Source organism: Acanthopagrus latus, chromosome 7 (assembly GCF_904848185.1).
Source record: "Acanthopagrus latus isolate v.2019 chromosome 7, fAcaLat1.1, whole genome shotgun sequence".
In the NCBI taxonomy this organism is placed as follows: domain Eukaryota; kingdom Metazoa; phylum Chordata; class Actinopteri; order Spariformes; family Sparidae; genus Acanthopagrus; species Acanthopagrus latus.
Genome location: NC_051045.1, coordinates 19,436,244 through 19,456,957, shown reverse-complemented (window position 1 = coordinate 19,456,957; position 20,714 = coordinate 19,436,244). Strand labels below are relative to the sequence as shown.

Below are 20,714 nucleotides of genomic sequence, written 5' to 3'. Positions count from 1 at the left end.
GGTGAGGATCAGCAGGAGCAGGCAGAAGGTTATTGCTTTGGCCTCATTGTAATTTTTTGGGAGATCTTTTCCCATGTAGGAGAAAATGAAGCAAAGAGAGCACAAAGATAACAGTAAAATCACAGAACCAGAAAATGCTCCAAGATTAAGACTACAACTAAGTATTATTTTGTCTGGGTACCAAACAGTTTCATTGTAGGGCTTGGGTGGATCAAAAGAATAGCTAATAAGAAGTAAGAGCGCCTGAGTGCCAAATGCCACAGTGATGACCAGCCATTTTCCGTGATATTTCAACCACCATGTTTGGAGCTCGGGGAATTTGGCAGCTATTTTGAAAATGCAAACAATTTGAAAGGAGCGAACAACAAAACATGCCAGACAAACATTGTAGAACAAAAGAAATGGCAAGAACCTTAAGACACAAAAGGAAGCTGTTGGCTTATCAAAGTAAAAGAAAACACTAATGCTACAAAGACTGAGGCAGCCTAAAATTAAGAAGCACATTAGTCCCCCAGCAGATCTGACAATAGGTGTGTTGTAGTTGATGGCAAAGAGAACAGACATGGCTGCTGTGAGACCCACCAAGACCCAGGCCAACACCATGATCACTATAGCTCCACTGTCTGTGAATGGGATGTACTCCACCACCCGCAGACTGCATGATGTGCTTCCTTCTGCAGACCACTCTGTCTCCTTACATTTGAGGCATTTGTAGGGATCCTCTGTTTTACACAAAAACACAAAAGAAGGACAGACTATAATAGTAAAAGTGTAAGCAATGGTCGACTTCGAAAACTCCTCTGTGTAAAGAGAGATATTTTATTTAATGTCAAATTGACTTTAGCTGTTAGTAGTAACAACTACCCAAGAGATGACTGCAACACGTCTATGAATGAATTGGGAATTGACATGAAATAGGTTTATTTTGCTGTTGAATACAATAGTGAACTAATCAAAAACACAATTCATTGCATATCTTTTAATGTATAATAAATTACCTGTGCTGTTTACATGAGTTCCATTTGGACAGATTTCACAAGTGAAGCAGCATTTGTGAATTCCATCATACTTTTTTGCATGTCCTACAGGACACTCAGGGGAACACACTGAAGTAGGCACCTGTACAAGACAATTATTTAGCAACAAATCAAATATCAGTCAAGCCAAAGGGAACTGTAATGAGTTTGGACAAATAAGGGTGGCGTATCACTCATTACACATATCCAGCATTTAAAAAGTTTGAAGATTTTATGTAAAATGCAACAACCCTATTAGACAATGACAAATTACATTTAGATAGCCCATGCACCATGAGCAACCACTATTAGCAGATGATCCTGATTTTTGTGTTTTGACCCTGTCACAGCTATTACTTAACAAACAGTCATATCTTTGTGTGCATGTGCACTCGTCCACAGACACACAACAACGAGCTGTGTTGTTGTTTGGCAGCACCACTGAGACACAAGGTTCATCTTAACTACCTTGGTGTGATGTCCAAACTAAGCAAGCTGTTGTTGCATATAATTATGTTTTCAGTTCCTGTGGCCAGTCAGTCAGAAGCCCCAAGAGTGCCAAAGCAGTGGACCACATGGGACTTTACACACACACACACACACTCACACACACAGACATATCCTTGTGGAACGGAAAAAGCACACCAACTTTCTGGATATTGTATTAAAAAATACCCATTATACTACACATGCTGTAATAAGGGAAAACAACTTACTTCTCCATTCATGTACCACTGAATTTTGCTGTTGTTTATGAAGAAATTGACTCTTGGATACAATTCATAAAAGCCGATCTCCTCTGCATCACCACTGTGGTTCCAGAAAACTATAGAGTATGATCCATACTTCGGGTCACCATTCTCATCAAACTGAATACTCTGGTTTAAAAGTGTAAAATTGGACTTCCTCAGCTCTGCTAGAACCTGGTGTGGGCACAAAGTTCAAATGACTGTTACTTGTGTTTCATTAGCATCAAGGAAGGAGACAAATTAAAATACTCCTCTTACATTAAGAATATATATATATATATATATATATATATATATATATATATATATATATATATATATATATATATATATATATATATATATATATATATATATATATATATATATATTCTATACTTACCATATATGGGTACACTTTAATATTTCCATCACATCTGCCAGATCCACATTGCAAGGTGTTATGTAAGGCATGAGCAATGGCATATACAGCAGAATAAACAGGAAAAGAGAAAGATGGGTCTGCAGCAATTACATCTTCTGAGCGCAGGCTACTGCAGTTGCAAACCTGATTACAAAACCTGTTTTGTTCTACATTAAGACAATTGTCCTGGCTTTTGGAAGCATAGATGAAATCATTGAAACCAGGTATTGTCTGTACTGGCTGAGACAACCCAATTACAGTTCCAATATTTTCGATTCCTTTTGTCTTGGGGAGCCTCTTGTTTAACGACCATGTGTCCCCTGCTATCCACACCTTGTTTGTGATATTCAGTTGTATTGCTGACTCAATGAGAGATTCAGCAGTCTTTTCAGGTGCAAAAACAATAATGATGTATATCCTCTGTGTCTCTATCTGTTTGAATATTTGAGAGTAATTCGGATTGTCATTGAGGCCTTTGGTGTATGCCAGGCAGATCTTAGTGTCCTTAATCCTCTTTATGAACAATTCCCTTCCATCAATGCCATAATCATTATCACTGTTAAGAAAAGCAACCCAACGCCAATTGAAGTGCTGCACAATGTTAAAAATCACTTCTATGGCGTCTGTACTGGGATGCACTGTTCGCAGAAAAGAGGGGAATTTGGCTTTTATTGAAAAGACAGAACTAGAAGATCCATAAGTGACCTGTAAGTAGAGTGATAATATAATCAGTTTCTATCATTATTTAGCATTTTCAATGACAATTTGCAATATTAGCTGTTTCAGATTAATAAAATGGCAATAACATAGTCCTATACTATGCTGTATTGATATAAGTCTGAAAACTTACCATAGGAATGAGATCCGCCATGAACAATGGGGCAACTGTCAGGGTCTGAGTGCTTGAAAAAGGGCCAACCACTGCAATGACTTTAGATTTATGTGTGTGTTGCTCATATTGTTCACCCCAGGGTTGAATTATGCCATTGGCTAAGATGAGCTTTAAAATGCCTGGAAAACTCTGTGTATCAGAGCAATGGTCAAATATTTCATAGCCTAGAGATACATTTGGCAGTAGGTTGCTAGAATTATTGATTTCCTCCACTGAGAATCTCATCAACTGAAACATTCGATAATGTGAAAGAACAAAGGGTTGACTGAGGACAGAGAAAGAACAACAGGAGAAAAGTATTAAGAATTCAAATTGAAGATTCAAAATCTCTTTTTTTAGAGTTTTGACAAAGTGCTTTAAACAGCACTGTTTGTAAAGGCTAGAATAACTAGATAGGTATAAATGTTACCAAAAGACACTTTAGAGTATTATTTTGATCTTCTTAATTTCACCTTGAGAAGGCATCAACCAAGATGTATTTAGAAAAACTCACCTTGAACAGTCCATTGCTTCTGGTCTGTCATGATAAAGAGATGCACTGGCCTGATGAATATCAAACAGTCCACCTATCAAATAATCTCCTTCCAGCTGGAACTCTGAGGCTGGGACAGCACACTGAGCCAAGGCATGTAAAACAAATCCCAGACAGAGACACAGAAAACCTAGAAGGTGTTTCATTGTTTCAGTTATTGTTCACAGGTCTGATGTGAACTCTAAGGCAATTTGCCTCTGCCTTTAGAAGGTTACGAGACACCAGTGGTCATTTCCATGCATGTGGGAGTGCATGAAGGGTGGCAAATAATTATAAATGGTTGGAGGGGAATTTACAGACCAGCATGCAAAAGTGTCTCATCTGCTGCTCGACAGTTTGCCGGTAATATATAGAACAGAGTTTAGAAAAAAAAGCTGTTGTTAGCTTATTGATTATATATAAATGTGTGACTGTGAGGATGACGAAAACAGAAATGATATCTATGCTTAAAAATTCTGCATTACATGCGTACTTTCCTTTTTACTGTCCCTGAGTTTCAAGGACTGACATTGATTTTAGAAAAAAAAGTAGGCTTTAGGCACTTGACCAAGGAGTAAAATTATTATACAATAATGGTAACATTGCTAACCAGTTTCAACCTGCAAACATCATGGTGGTGATGATAAAACTGATAACTGATTACACCTGAGTTTTTACATAGAGAATAATGGAGATAAACATTATTGTATCACATAATGAACCAACAATTCAAAGGACGATTCAAAGGAAACATGATGACACAATTACAATGATACAGCATCAAGGATTTTAGATTATGAAAATATAATATATCATAATATCAGACCATGAAAATCAAACAGATTATCAATACTGCTGTATTTTTTTATTTATTTATTTATTTTTTACAAAGGGTCACCAACTCAGTCTGTTCCACGCACTGTCTCCCTTTTACCATCAAAAGTCTGTCATTGCATGGCTGATGTTCAGCAAACTGTTTTGTCTTTGTTTTATAATTACTAAAACACAAAAGTCACAACTCCTGTTGCAGAGCATGTTTCACAATTTAATAGCCCTTTGGAAGAAAGTTATTCTGTAAGAATGTTCTACACAAGTACAGCTGACTTTGTAACATCACACTACACAGCGTCACAAGCAAATTTACACAAATTGAATTAATTCAACCCAGCATCTCTGGCTTAGGCTTAAACCAGACCACCTCTGACAAATGATCGCTGCAGGATTGAATGTTAGACCGCAGAGGTAATTTGAAAGAGGAAAATTTCCCATCACTCAGACAATGAAATGATAAATGGCCAGGGCTCTCACCAGAATTTGAATTCAGGCAACCTGTTGGTGTAAGGGCGGAACTTGTCGTTTTGCGTGGTTGCAAGAGATAGGTATCCATGAAGTGAGACATAGTAAAGTTAATAATAAAGAAGAATTATCTATGACATTTAACCATGACTCAAGTCAAAACATTAATGCCCAAAACGTCATCTCATAAAAAGTACATAAGTTTATCTTTTAATTTCTAAAAATGACCCAATTAATATTAAATGACGTAATCTAACAATGTTCACAATCTGTACAAACTGTTTGGTGCAGAGCAGTCATTGCTATAATATATTTGCACTTTAATATCAAGAGGTAAATCATTGGTTAATCAACAATGTGGCCCTACTGTGAAATGTCCTTTTCTTCCCTCAAGTAACTTTTCGAGCAATGTTCTTCCTCAGACTTAGATAAACCTATAGAGATGCCTTTATGTACACATGCTCTGGTAATGTGATAGCTACATGATAATACTAGTGAATTATAAAACCCTCATAACAACAAGTTATATTCATACAAATAAATGTCTCTTAAAACATATTAATATTAATGAGACCCTTCCCCACCATTACAACACCTCATAGTCCGTCAAATGCTTAATGATATTTTAACCTCCACTTATCCAGGGTTAGGCAGCATTCTGAGCAAGGTAGTCAATCGGCCCAAGGTATAAATGATGTGTATCCCCTAAAAAAATGCACATGCACTGGTACTAGAAGAATGTCTCTTGAGACAGTGTGCACTTCACAGACACGTCTAGCCAGATAATTTTCTAGAGCCAACTGTGGGCAATGTGATGAGGTTGAGCTTAAATATGAAATGACAGACACAATCTTACAGTATTTTTATTGATGATGATGATTATTATTATTATTATTATTATTATTATTATTATTATTATTATTATTATTATTATAGTATTTTCTGCCAATTTCCCAGATCTAGTTTTTTTTGCAATCCATACTAGAATCTGTTCAACTTCAATCAACGATGCATTTATTCATTATTCTTAAATAACTACTACTTCCTTGTTATGATTTGTTTTGTTTTGATCCTCAGTTGTGAATTACTTTATAAAGTCTGTTTCAAGCACAGCACTGAAGGGCAGAAGTACTCACTTTGGGAAACGCCTGATCCCATTAGTTATAACTGGCCTAAAAGTATGTAAGAGTATGGTTTGTTGTCTGTTATATGTTCTGTCTGTCAGACAGGTTTGGTGCTGTGAAATTAACTTCCTCTTGGGCTGATAAAGTCTGCTTCTTAAATCTAGTCTAAATATCCATCATCACCATCATCTCTCAGTTCTTACACTGTACACACCCTGCAAAGAACACTTCTGCCACGTAGACTAGCTAACGGCAACAAGGTATCCCTGTTTTGATATACTGCTAGCTTGAAGTTAGTTCAGCGGCCCCTCTACTCAGTCTGTGACATCGCAAGAAGCTTTGTGGAACATCGTCAATGCATATATACATAAGTCATCAGGATTTGCACAAACTTCCAAGTCCATGCTGCCCTTAAACCTTATGAGTAACATATTATATGTTCACTTTCAGCCTTTGTTTGAGTGCATTTTTAGAAATAGCTAAACACAGAGCTAAGGATTGACACATACAGTATAAAGTGTGCCTGTAGTCCCATAGACAGTATCACAGTGAAGTGGTGCCATCATGTGGTGAGATCAGTGTTACAGCAGTCACAACAGTTGAACAGAGAAAACACACAAATCCCATTTCATATCTTTATTTAATTGCCTTCACACAGGATATACTAAGATTTTTATTGTGTTCCCCTAAAGTATAGTGCACATTCAAAAGTTTTTCAATCCATATGCAAACAACATCACAAGCTTGGATTTAGTTATCTCAGAACAAAGGTTGAACATAAAAAAAAACAGCTCTTTCTCAAGTGTAAGTGAGACACATTTCTGACATGGTAGTATTCATGAACTGATGAGTAGTTCAGTAGTGTTTTTTAATTTAGCAAAAGTAATTCAGTGGATTATTTGAATGGCAACCATCACAGTTAGTGAACAGCTTCTCTTTCATGAGCATTATCACTACAAATTACATTGAAATCAGAGCAAGGCAAAAGTTCCTCTGCAAAATTACTGCTACTCAAAATGTTCATAGTTATAGAAAATGTTGCCACCCATTTTGAACATTTCAGAAATGTGTGCCTGTTATTAAATTGTTATATCTTAGTAAATGTCAAGACTGCTCATTGTGTCATATGTTATAGTAAGAACAGCAGTGAAATGCTTTAGAAGGCTAAAATGGCGAGATTACAAGAAATAGATCCACATATTTACCTGAAGCCTCTACTGGCTCAGTGTTTTGGTATAATCCTGAATGATACCTTGGAAGTACTGCTTTGTGTTTTTGTGGGGTTGAAATATGATGATGTAACATTTTGGGAGGAAGTACCACAACAGAAAGGAGTAGAGACTGGAGAGTACTGCCAGAGCGTTAAGAGTTTGGATGTACTTTCCACGGTAAAGCATGGCTGCAGTGGCAAAGATGATCCAGGTGAGGATCAGCAGGAGCAGGCAGAAGGTTATTGCTTTGGCCTCATTGTAATTTTTTGGGAGATCTTTTCCCATGTAGGAGAAAATGAAGCAAAGAGAGCACAAAGACGAAAGTAAAATGATGGAACCAGAAAATGTTTTAAGATGAAAGTCACAACTAAGTATTATTTTGTCGTGGTACCAAACAGTTTCATTGTAGGGCTTGGGTGGGTTAAAGGAATAGCTAATAAGAAGTAAGAGTGCCTGAATGCCAAATGCCACAGTGATGACCAGCCATTGGCCATGACATTTCATCCACCAACTGTGCAGATTGGGGAATTTGGCAGCTATTTTGAAAATGCAAACAATTTGAAAGGAGCGCACAACAAAACATGCCAAACAAACAGTGTAGAACAAAAGAAATGGCAAAAACCTCAAGATACAAAAGGAAGCTGTTGGCTTATCAAAGTAAAAGAACACACTGATACTACACAGACTGAGGCAGCCTAAAATTAAGAAGCACATTGGTCCCCCAGCAGATCTGACAATAGGTGTGTTGTAGTTGATGGCAAAGAGAACAGACATGGCTGCTGTGAGACCCACCAAGACCCAGGCCAACACCATGATCACTATAGCTCCACTGTCTGTGAATGGGATGTACTCCACCACCCGCAGATTGCATGATGTGCTTCCTTCTGCAGACCACTCTGTCTCCTTACAGTGGATGCATGTGGAGGGATCTGCTGTTTCTAAGATATACAAATTATTGATAAAGTTAAAGTTGAAATAGAGAACCCATTCTACACTAATATCTTTGCACATTGTGCATTTTCTCTTTGAAAAGTTAAAAAGCTCTGAGTTACTGGCATGTTAAGTGATCAGGATGGAAATGGAAACCTGTCATTCTTCTCTACCATGGAAAAAAAGATTTCCAAGAATCCAGAGTCATTGTGTATGAAGAATATTCTCATTTTCTTCCTCTCATGTTTAAAATAATTTACCTGTGCTGTTGATATAAGTTCCATTTGGACAGATTTCACAATTGAAGCAGCATTTGTGGATCCCATCTTGCTTTTTTGCATGTCCTACAGGACATTCTTGGGAACACAGTGAAGTAGGCACCTGTACAAGAAAATTGTTTAGCAACAAATTAAATGTAAGTGAAGCAAAAAGGAGAAGAATACCTCTTTGTACTGAAAAAAAGAGGGAAGGGGTGCTTTTAAATTGATTAAGAGCTTTTGTGAAATGGAAACATGCCTACAAACACTTCATATTCAGATGTCACTGCAAATGCCACGATTAACAACCACCATCGGTTGATCTATGTTAAGCCTTTCAGAGCTGATTCTGAATGTTGCTCAACCAAAACCAAACTCATTCTTTCACGGAAAAATACTGTATAAACTGTTCATATTCTACATATTGCAATACTATAATTAGTAAAATTAAAACAACTTACTTGTCCCTTTGTGTACCACTGAAGTTTGCTGCTGTTGATGAAAAAATTGACCCCTGGGTAAAAATGATAAAAGCCGATCTCCTCTGCATCACCGCTGTGGTTCCAGAAAACAATAGAATAGGATCCAAATTTGGGGTCACCATTCTCATCAAACTGAATATGCTGGTTTAAAAGTGTAAAATTGGACTTCTTCAACTTGGCTAGAACCTGATTTGGGCAAACAAAGGAAGACCATTACATGCATGAGTTTACAATGAGGATAAGAGATTTGAAAAAAATGTTTTTTTAAAATCATTCCCAGGTAGTGAGTAACGTCAGTGTGATGCCCCCTTCAGAGGCATTTGGAAATGATTTATCTAATTATAAACTTAAGCTTTTGTCTGAGATTTTAATGGCAGTGTAATGTTTGAAAGGTAAACAGAGTGGCTAAATCTTTTACAGGCTTAAAGTTGCTGGATAAAGAGACTGGACCGAAGATGGTTGTGTCACTCTCTTGTCAGCTTTTATTTAATTGAGGGAGAAAAAATCTGCTTTAATATTCATATTTACATTTTTTATGTTATAACTAACCTGTTGTTAAAGTTAACTCTCAGAAACATAAACAAGCACATTAAGACAGTGAGATCTTCCATGGACTTACCATGTGTGGGTACAATGTAATATTCCCGTTACATCTGCCAGATCCACATTGCAAGACATTGTGTAAGGCATGAGCGATGGCATATACAGCAGAATAAACAGGAAAAGAGAAAGATGGGTCCGCAGTGAGGATGGCTTCTGTACTCAGGGAACTGCAGTTGCAAACCTGATTACAAAACATTCTTTGCTGTGGCTCTGTCTGGCTTTTTGAAGAACTGATAAAATCATTGAATCTGGGTATTGTAATTACTGGCTGAGACACCCCGAGTACAGTTCCAATATTCTTGATGCCTTTTGTTTTGGGGAGCCTCTTGTTTAGGGACCACCCATCATCTGCAATCCACACCTTGTTTGTGATATTCAGTTGTATTGCTGACTCAATGACAGCTTCAGCAGTCGTTTTTGGAGCAAGAATAATAATAATATGTATCCTCTGTGCCTCTATCAGTTTGAATATTTGAGAGTAATCTGCATCATGCCTGAGGCTTTTGGTGTACGCCAGGCAGATCTCAGTGTCCTTAATCCTCTTAATGAACAAATTCCGTCCATCAATGCCAAAATCATTTTCAATGTGAAGGAAAGCAACCCAGCGCCAGCTGAAGTGCTGTATGATGCTAACAATCGCTTCTATGACCTCTTTATTGGGATGCACTGTTCGCAGGAAAGATGGAAATTGCGCTTTTGTTGAAAAGACTGAACTAGACGCTCCATAACTGACCTGTAAAGAAAAAAAAAAATCAAAACTAATTTTAGATTAAACAATTGTTATAACATAATTACATTAGTCTATTATAAATTATTTGGTCTGTCTGAAATAAATGTTAAAACATAAAAAATAAAATCTAATTTACCATGGGAATGAAATCGGCCATGAACAGTGGGGCCGCAGTCAGGGCCTGAGTGCTTGTGAAAGGACCAACCACTGCTATGACTTTGGACACTTTGGACAGATTTTTGTGTGGTTCACCCCAAGGTTGAATCATGCCGTTGGCCAAGACGAGGTTTAAAATGCCTGGAAAACTCTGTGTATCTGAGCAGTGGTCAAATATTTCATAGCCAAGAGAGACATTTGGCAGTAGCTCGGTAGAATTATTTATTTCCTCCACTGAGAATCTCATCAACTGAAACCTTCGGTAATTTGGGAGAAGGAAGGGCTGACTGAGGAAAGAGACAGAACAACAGGAAAAAAGGATTAAGAATTACTTTAAAGTATCACTGTTGTTAGTCAAAGTTGAAATAAAATCCTCATTGGGACCCCTGTACAGATCTGGTTGTTACAAAACAAATTTTGTGGTACAAGGATGAAGGTCAGGCTTGACATGTGTGTCACTTTGCCATAAATTTTGGTCTCATGCTTGCCGTAATATTTTGAATGTAGAAATAATTTGTTACACTAGTTCAGTGGGGTTTTTTTTTTTTTTTTGTTTACTTCAGCAGATATCCACTCACCTGGAGCAGCTGATGGCTTCTGGTCTGTCATTATGAACAGGATCAGTGGCATGATGAATATCAAACAGTCCACCTATCACATAATATCCTTCCAGTCGAAACTCTGAGGCTAGGACAGTGCATTGAGCAAAGGCATGAAGAAAAGATCCCAGGAGACACAGAAAATCGAGACAATGCCCCATTTTGTAGTTAACCTATTGTTTACCAATCTAATGTGAATTCCAAATGGGATTTGCCCCTGCAAAAGTTATGAGACAATGATCTGTTCCATCCACATGGGAGAGAAATACATACAGTCAAATGGTTGGAGGAGTATTCACAAACCAGTATGCAAAAGCTGCTGCTGCACATACTCCCTGTGATATGTACAAACAGGGTTTACCAGTCATCATTGGCAAGCAAGTTAAATGCTTAAAACTTGGTATTCTTTAAAAAAAAAAAAAAAGTGAATTCCCTCCTTAGCAAAAACAAATGTACTCAAAGCAACATAATGTAGAAGTTGGCATTTGCTACACTTTGGCACCCCCCACAGTTTATGACACCACAGTCATAAATATAAATCCCATATTTGTCAGATGTAATGTGGGTGAACTCTGCTACCAGGGTCCTCACCTGCACCAAGCCCTGGCAACACATCACCCCCACTCTCATCCGTCTTCCCTGGCTCCCAGTCAAATCACGCATCACTTACAAAATTCTCCTCCTGACCTATAAATCTCTCCCATTCCCTCGCCCCCCAATATCTGTCTGATCTCCTCAACCCCTATACCCAGTCTCAGAAGCTGTGCTCATCTGCCATACACCAGCTCTCTATCCCTCACACCAAACTGCAAACCCTCTGCGATAGAGCCTTCTGTGTGACAGCCCCCCACTTTCTGGAACACTCTCCCAGCTGAAATACACAAACAGACTTATCTGGAGACCTTCAAAGAAGACTTAAACGCCCATCTCTTTAATAAGGCCTACCAGCTCTAGGTCCAGCCCCAACAATCAACTTTTTTAGTTCTTTACCTTGTGTGTATTTTTGTTTCTCCACCTATTCTTTGTTTGTTGGTTTTTTTACACTCTGTTAAGCGTCCTTGGGTACCCTGAAAGGATAAATTATCAGTGTTATTACGCTGTCAGCAATCACATGAGATGAGCTTGATGGTTACACAGGACAGAGTCACAAGCAAATTTACACAAATTAAATCAGTTCAACCAAGTCTTTGGTTTATGGTAAAAGACCACCTCCTTTTACAAATGATCCCTGCATGAATGAACATTGGACCTCACAGATCATTTGAAACAGGAACAGATTTGAATCTAGGCAACCTGCTGGTGTAAGGACGGAACTTGGTGTTCCACTTGGTTGCAAGGGATGGGCCTCCATAAAGTGAGGCAGACTGAGACACAGTGAAAATAAATGGAGATTCATGACTTTTAATCATGACTCAGCACTGAGACAAAGTATGCTCACTAAATCACCAGATTAACACCACAAAACATCATCTCATATAAAGTACGTGAGTTAATGTTTTATGTTCTAGAAAATAGCCAATTAACTGTAAAACTGACATTAGTCTGACAATGCTCACAATCTTAACTAGGTTGTTTTGTTTATTTGGATGGGGTGATGGACAATAAGTTGGGTGAAGCACTTGACAATAGTGGGTGGTCCAAAGCAAATACATTGCTATCTACAGCCAGGCGTGGTGGATAAAAGAATGAACTTGAATGTTATGGTAAGACATTGTTTAGGTATATTCCCAATTTCCCTGATTTCATTATTATATATATATTCGTGACTGTTTCATAATTTGATGAAATTATTCAACCCAGTATCTTTGGTTTTATTCTTACAGACCATCTTCCCTTACAAAGGATCACACAGGTCATTTAAACAGGAACATTTGCCATTATCAGCAGATGAAATGATAAATGTGCCAACACGAGTTGAATTCAAACAACCTGGGCCGAACTTGTCATTCTGTTGGTAGGATAGGATAGGCCTCCATGACGTGAGAAACAGTGAATATGAAAGGTGAATCAGCTCTAACCCTTTACCATGAATCAACATTAAGACAAAAAAGTAAATCAAATCTTTATTTTTTATTTATTTGTCAAAAACACATTTCTTACGTAACATTTTTCCAAAATGAATTTTGGCCATTAATCGTCACTTTCTAATTTGCTCTTATTTTAAGATCTTATTCTAAGCTAAAACTATCACCAGGAGTAATGCATAAATCAGTACTGACATTTGAGGGAACTTATCCCGTTAAAGTATATTCAAAGTCCAGCAGTGGTCTCTCATGTAGACAGCACCACAGTTAATTGTTACCGTCATGTGTTGAGACATTCTATTTTATATCTTTATTGAATTGGCATTTTGAATGAGGCTGTCAAATAGCATAACCTAATATGGACTATAGTGCCCATTGAATCTTACAGTTGTATGAAGTATGTTTTGTTTTATTTATTAACTTATTCATGTTTTTGTTTCTGTTATATATTTGCTAATTTAGCTAAATAATTGTCTAAATAATTTGAAAGGTATCTATTTCACATACTATCCACTCAACACTCAAATTGCTTGTTATTTTCTTGATCTGAGTTAGATGAGAGGGACACTCTCCCATCTGTTTATTAAGTATGCGACTACAGCCAGTAGATGGGTAGCTTAGTTTAGCATAAAAACTTGAAGCAGGGGAAACAGCTAGCCTGGTTCTGATAAAAGGCGCAAAAAATAGATAAATTGCCAACCTGCACCTCAGAAGCTCACAAGTGAATTCATAAGGGTAATATGACAATCCCCTGTGTCATATTTAAAAGATATGTGAAAGTTGTATTGATAACCCTCAACAGGAGAAAAAAGGAAGTGTACTCCCAAAATGTGAAATAATTCCTTCAATAAGCACAAGTGAGCAGCATCATCAAATGTGACTTATAATATCAGAATGAGTGTCACAATCATTGGAAGAAAATCTCAATTTCTTTTTTTTTTAGCAAAAGCCTGTCTTTGACAATGATTGATATTGTTTGATTATTGTTGTATTCCTCAAAAATAAACAAACTAAAATACAAAGATGCATAAAACATTAATTCAAAACTTTTGAAAAAAGCAAACAAACAGATGCACATATTTACTAAGTTGCTATTGGCTAATTGTTTTGGTATAATTCTGAATGATACCTTGGAAGTACTGTTGCGTGTTTTTATGGGGCTGAAATATGATGATGTAACATTTTGGGAGGAAGTACCACAACAGAAAGGAGTAGAGACTGGAGAGTACTGCCAGAGCGTTAAGAGTTTGGATGTGCTTGCCACGGTAAAGCATGTACTCAGTGGCAAAGATGATCCAGGTGAAGATCAGCAGGAGCAGGCAGAAGGTTATTGCTTTGGCCTCATTGTAATTTTTTGGGAGATCTTTTCCCATGTAGGAGAAAATGAAGCAAAAGCAGCACAAGGACACAAGTAAAACCACAGGACTAGAGGTGGCTGTGAGATTAATGTCACAACTAAGAATTATTTTGTCTGGGTACCAAACAGTTTCATTGTAGGGCTTGGGTGGATCAAAAGAATAGCCGATAAGAAGTAAGAGCGCCTGAGTTCCAAATGCCACAGTGATGACCAGCCACTGTCCATGATATTTCATCCACCAACTGTGCAGATTGGGGAACTTGGCAGCTATTTTGAAAATGCAAACAATTTGAAAGGAGCGCACAACAAAACATGCCAAACAAACAGTGTAGAACAAAAAAAATGGCAAGAACCTTAAGACACAAAATGAAGTTGTTGGCTTGTCAAACTGAAAGAACACACTAATACTACACAGACTGAGGCAGCCTAGAATTAAGAAGCACATTGGTCCCCCAGCAGATCTGACAATAGGTGTGTTGTAGTTGATGGCAAAGAGAACAGACATGGCTGCTGTGAGACCCACCAAGACCCAGGCCAACACCATGATCACTATAGCTCCACTGTCTGTGAATGGGATGTACTCCACCACCCGCAGACTGCATGATGTGCTTCCTTCTGCAGACCACTCTGTCTCCTTACATTTGAGGCATTTGTAGGGATCCACTGTTTTACCAAAAAAAAGGACAGACTGTCAATAAAGTTTAAAAAAAAAAAACAAACCCGAAAACCTATGAAGCATTGTCACACTTTTTCATCTTTTACAACGGATGTTCCCTTTAGATTATTTAGGGAACATGTGTTTTACACAAGAAAGGAAAAGAATGTCTGAAATGCTGATGCTCTGTGATATATTGATAACCAGTCAAATTAATTGTGGAAGTTGGAGCCAATGTAGCTAAGTCCAGTCAACACAAAGTGACTGCTAAACCCTTGCAAACATGAAACAATACTTAAAAACATTCCAAAATCTGAAAAAAAGAAAACACATACAAAAAAAACAGAAGAGCAGGATTTATTTTACTAGTTGTGTAATAATTTACCTGAGCTGTTGATATAAGTTCCACTTGGGCAGATAATACAATTGAAGCAGCAGTCATAGATCCCATTTTGCTTCTTTGCATGTCCTACAGGACATTCCTTTGAACATATTGAAGTAGGCACCTGTACAAGACAATTATTTAGCATCAAATAAAATGTAAGTGAAACAAGGGAGATACTTTCAGGGCTGGAAGGGAAATGAGAAGGAGGTCATTACATCATATACTGCTTTCAAATTTTGCAACAAGATTTGCAAAATGTAAACATTCTATTAAAGTGAGTATTGTGTTCAGATATCCCCTGACATGACACCAAAAACATTCACCATCGGTTTATTTTCTTACTAATGTGTGTCACTGCCACCGCTATTACTAAAGCTATGTCTATGATAAACATACTGTTTTAGGTATTGATATATTGCATTAAACCACACAGTTTTATGAAAAAACAAACAAACAAAAAAACAAACAAACAAAAAAAAAACTTACTTGTCCCTTTGTGTACCACTGAATTTTGGTGCCGTTGATGAAAAAATTTCGCTGTGGGTAAAAATGATAAAAGCCAATCTCCTCTGCATCACCACTGTGGTTCCAGAAAACAATAGAATAGGATCCAAACTTGGGCTCACCATTCTCATCAAATTTGATTGTCCGGTTTAAAAGTGTGAAGTTTGACTTCTTCAGCTGTGCTAGAACCTGGTGTGGGAGCACAAAGTTCAGACCAGTTCTACTTTTTATTTGACACTGATCAAATAGATGGTTAAAATATTACTATTAGGGGGGAAACATTGCTGTGTGATGCAACTTTTTTTGTGAACATCATAGATTTTGTATCAGAAACTGTTTTGTATGATATGTTACAGATGATATTTATGTGAAGACAAAACATGTTAGACCAGTGCTTTGAGTCATTACAGGATTATCTAAAGGGTTAAAGCTGTCACAATAGTAAATGTGAAAAGATCTGATTGTGGATTTGATCTAATCATTATTATTACTGAATCTGTATACTTACCATATATGGGTACACTGTAATATTTCCATCACATCTGCCAGATCCACATTGCAGTGTGTTGTGTAAGGCATGAGCGATGGCATATACAGCAGAATAGACAGGAAAAGAGAAAGATGGATCCACAGCAAGGATATCTTCTGGGGTCAGGCTACTGCAGTTGCAATCCTGATTACAAAACCTATTCTGTTCTTTTTTTTCACATTGAGTCTGGCTTTTGGAAGCAGAGATGAAATCATTGAAACCAGGTATTGTCACAACTGGCTGAGACACGCCAATTACAGTTCCAATGTTTTTTATTCCTTTCACCTTGGGGAGCCTTTCGTTTAAGGACCATGTGTCCCCAGCTACCCACACCTTGTCTGTGATATTAATTTGTATTGCTGACTCAATGAGGGCTTCAGCAGTCAATTTTGTAGTAAAAACAATAATGACACTGATCTTCTGTGCCTGTATTTGTTCGAACATTTGGAAAGCATTTGTATTATCGTTGATGCTTTTAGTGTACGCTAGGCAGATGTTAGTGTTCTCAATCCTCTTTATGAACAGTTCCAGGCCATCTTTGCCAAAATCATTGTCACTGTTAAGGAAAGCAACCCAGCGCCATCTGAAGTGCAGAATGATCTCAACAATCACTCCTATGATTTCTTTATTGGAATGCACAGTTCGTAGGAAAGAAGGATATTTCAGTTTCTTTGTAAAGGCAGAGGAAGCAGCGCCATAACTGACCTGATAGAATAATAATAATAAAGAAATTGACATTAAAAACTATTGCAATTTAAGTTTTATAATTTCACTACATATATCAACTGTTGGATTTTATAACTGAAAAACAGCTGGCAAACTTACCATGGGAATGAGATCCGCCATGAACAGTGGGGCTATAGTCAGGGTGTTAGTGCTTGAAAAAGGGCCGACAACTGCTGTTACTTTGGACACATTGGACAGGTTCTTGTGTGGTTCACCCCGAGATTGAATCATAGCACTGAATGAGGCCATTTTCAAAATTGCAGGGAAAATCTGTGTATCAGAGCAGTGGTCAAATATGTCATAGCCAAGAGATACATTTGGCAGTAGGTAGGTAGAGTTATTGATTTCCTCTACAGAGAATCTCATCAATTGAAATCGCCGGTAACTTGAAAGAATGAAGAGTTGACTGTGAACAGAGAAAACACAGCAGGAGAGATGGATTACATTTCAGAAACTTTGATAATGTTGCAATTACCTGGATTGGTTTAGGGTTCAATATGCTGCTAAGCAGCAGCTGTTGACCCAACATTTGAGGTGAAGCTCTTCAGTGTTTTTTAAAAGGGTCTAATCTGATACACTAAACGTGCCATTAGTTTCATCTCAAGAGATTTACTCCTTACTCACCTGGAGCAGTCGACGGCTTCTGGTCTGTAAAGATAAACACTGTCTCTGACATGATGAATATCAAAAAGTCCACCTATTAAATAATCTCCTTCCAGGTGGAACTCCGAGGTGCACTGAGCCAAGGCATGTAGAAGACATCCCAGGAGACACAGAGAAGCAAGACATTTTTTCATTGCTGTAGTTACCATTTACCAATCAAATTTGAACCCTTATTGGATTAGGCTCTGCCTTTAATAAGCAATGTCATGCCAGTAACGGCAAACTTCCAGTGTTATGTATTATCATACATGCATGCTTGTAAATGGTTGGAGGAGAATACTCAAATCAGTATGCAAAAAGCATCTTAACTGCACCCACTATCTGAAGAATGTTTACAGAGTCAAACAGTAGTCAACTACCATGAGTTAACCTGGTTATCCATGCTAATCCCTCAGGTAAGCAGTACTCCCAAATGTTTTCAAAGAAGTTTACAGGGCGAGTTTTGTCTCTTGCCTATATTTGGTGATTACCTGCAGAAAACTGCCTGAACTGAATGTTTAAAAGTTAGTTAATGAAAGTTAGTTGTTAAATTAACAAAGCTGATATCATGTTAAAATGGGGGGCATTAATTAGCGACCTCTCCAGGGAGCATGGACAGGGAAAGACTTAACTACTTAATTTGCAGACCAGAACTACAGACCATCTTGTGTTGGGATGGCACCAACCATGACACCATGAACATGTTGACGCTCTGAGCCTTGAGTTCTCCTTATTCTGTTTTTACAAGCTGCAACACTGTTGCTGGTATTGCTGCCAGTTGCAACAGTCAAATAACCACGTGACCTGTTTTGACCCTGACGCTCAAAGAATCGTAATCGATAAGAACCAGAATTGATAAGCAGAATTCAAATCCAAATCGTTAAAATCCAAACCATACACAACCTCATGCACAATACTCCCTTTCCCTATTTCTTTCCCCCCTTTCTTCTGGTGCGATTGCTTGGATGACACCCATCTTCAAGCTTCATGTTTGATCTCAACAACACAATTGCAGAGTTTTGAGAATAAACGTTGCAATGTTGTGGATATATTTACAGTTTTTTTTTTATTTATTTAAATTATTATTTTTTGAATCAGTCCAGCAAGTAAGTGTTTCAGGATGTCTAGCTGTGTAATAAGTGGTGGGCTATGTAAGTCGCTCCTAAATTGTGTTGATGATGTTTTGGATATAGCTTTGTTAGATTTCTTCACTTCTAACTGCTGAATAATTAGTAATCCAAAGAGCTGTTTTTGATTCCGGCAGCCCAGTTGAGTTTTATTCAAATAAACAAATGTTATGTTCACATTCTGTTTCTCACAAAAACATATTTAGTGCATCCTAAATTTCTTTCCTTGTAAAAAAATTGCAAAGCCATTTTTTTTCAATATTTTAAACTTTGCATTGTTAACATCCATTTTTGCTTGCTAGCAGTCTTCTTTTTCACATTTTTTGAGGGCACATTGCTCAGGTTATTTGTGTACTATCACCACCAGCTGTCAACTAGTAGTATAGTGTGAACCACCCAGCAGGATTGTATGAAATATACATTTCTGCTAGCTAGCAGAAATAATCGCCCACATGTGTTTTTAAAAACATTACTCCACAGTGCTAGTAGTAGTACAAAACTCCACAGGGTACCTTTAACTGTAATGTTTGCGTAACACTGCGATGACAGTATATCCAAGTGTCAAGTTTACCTTGATCTTTTTTCTCACTGTATTCCAGATTGAACCTTTCAATCACAGTTTAAGCCAGAACACTGTCAGGTTAAAGCTAAATGATGATGCTGAATGCCTGTCAACAAAAGTCACTTCAGTTAAAACTGTACATTTGTAACACTGAGGAAATGCATGTCAACAGCATCCTCAACTCTTCTCTCCAATCATGTAACTACTTGGTGCACATATGAAAAAGGAAGAACAACCAAATAATATATATTTTCATTCACTAGGCAAATGCCCACTGCTCGTTTCCATTCTGTCTGCTTTTGTACACCAGAGATGGTGTGTTTCTTTTTTTTTATACTCAAACCACATAAGGTCTTAAAGAAAGAGGGAAAGTTTCAGAAACTTTTGCTACAGGGGTTTCTATGGATGATAGGGGTGAGGTACAGATAAGGTTAGAAGACCGCATGAGGTCACAAGCAAATACACACAAATTAATCAATTAATTCAACCAGGTATCTTTGGTTTATGCTAAAATGCTACATCCTCTTACAAATGAGCTCTGCATGACTTAGACTTTGGCCACAGAGGTCTAACCCTAACCCTAACCCTAACCCTTGAAAGGACATCATTTGCAATGACTCTGTGGATGACAGCAATAGATGCAGAAAACTGAGATGCACTCACGAAAGGTTTGGATCCAGCAACCTCCCAATGAAAAGGCAGAACTCCTTGTCATGCTCAGGTGGAAGGGATGGGAAATTTTTACCAACAGCCAAGAGTTTGGAGCTATACAGAATGTGGTGTCAGCTTTGTGTAAAGCTGTCTTTCAATTGTGATTGGTTAAACTCAAATAGGGAACTGCAATACATGTATCTGTAAGGTACACAAACAGCAGTTAATTAGTCTATTGGGTAACTACTCAGTATGACGTCTCACTATGCTTGAAGGTACATAACACAGTAACTATTGATTAAATAATTAGTATTTAATGGGTCTAGTGGGTAACCTCGCAGTGTGATGTTTCACTGTGCTTGAAGCCACTCAAAGGTACACAAAAGCATTAAAAAAATAATCAAGTAATTAGTATTTCATGAGTCATCACTAGTTTGTGGCAATCAGCGGATGGTTGTTCGTTAATCAGGAACAACTCGTGAAGAAAGTGATCAGTATGTTGATTCAAATATATTTAGTAACTACTCATTACCTCATTATTCATTAATGTAGTTTCTCCCAGTATGTTCTCTAGTAACTCATCTTTATCAAGT

The 20,714-nt window shown here is 37.6% G+C and overlaps 4 protein-coding genes across 4 annotated transcripts; all 4 read right to left on the bottom strand.

Annotated features, from left to right (window-relative positions):
• Positions 1–223: 223 nt before the first annotated feature.
• On the bottom strand, positions 224–3,584 carry LOC119023566 (taste receptor type 1 member 2-like). The gene is given in 4 exon segments (XM_037105616.1): positions 224–342; positions 345–722; positions 999–1,082; positions 3,554–3,584. Coding segments are annotated over 4 exon segments (612 nt in total).
• Positions 3,585–6,767: 3,183 nt separating this feature from the next.
• LOC119022314 (taste receptor type 1 member 1-like) lies at positions 6,768–11,152 on the bottom strand. The gene is made up of 6 exons (XM_037103044.1): positions 10,939–11,152; positions 10,341–10,647; positions 9,491–10,207; positions 8,851–9,057; positions 8,393–8,513; positions 6,768–8,131 (listed from the first exon to the last, which is right to left on the bottom strand). The coding sequence occupies exons 1-6, from the start codon at positions 11,118–11,120 to the stop codon at positions 7,206–7,208; spliced, it is 2,460 nt and encodes an 819-aa protein (XP_036958939.1). The 5' UTR covers positions 11,121–11,152; the 3' UTR covers positions 6,768–7,205.
• Positions 11,153–13,031: 1,879 nt separating this feature from the next.
• On the bottom strand, positions 13,032–16,142 carry LOC119023565 (taste receptor type 1 member 1-like; the record flags this gene model as incomplete). Its single annotated transcript, XM_037105615.1, has 3 exons — positions 13,032–15,003; positions 15,381–15,501; positions 15,867–16,142. Coding segments are annotated over 3 exons (1,326 nt in total), but the record flags the coding sequence as incomplete, so codon positions are not given.
• Positions 16,045–17,264, bottom strand: LOC119022322 (taste receptor type 1 member 2-like). Its single transcript, XM_037103061.1, has one exon. The coding sequence runs from the start codon at positions 17,149–17,151 to the stop codon at positions 16,372–16,374; it is 780 nt and encodes a 259-aa protein (XP_036958956.1). The 5' UTR covers positions 17,152–17,264; the 3' UTR covers positions 16,045–16,371.
• Between the last annotated feature and the right edge of the window lie 3,450 nt (positions 17,265–20,714).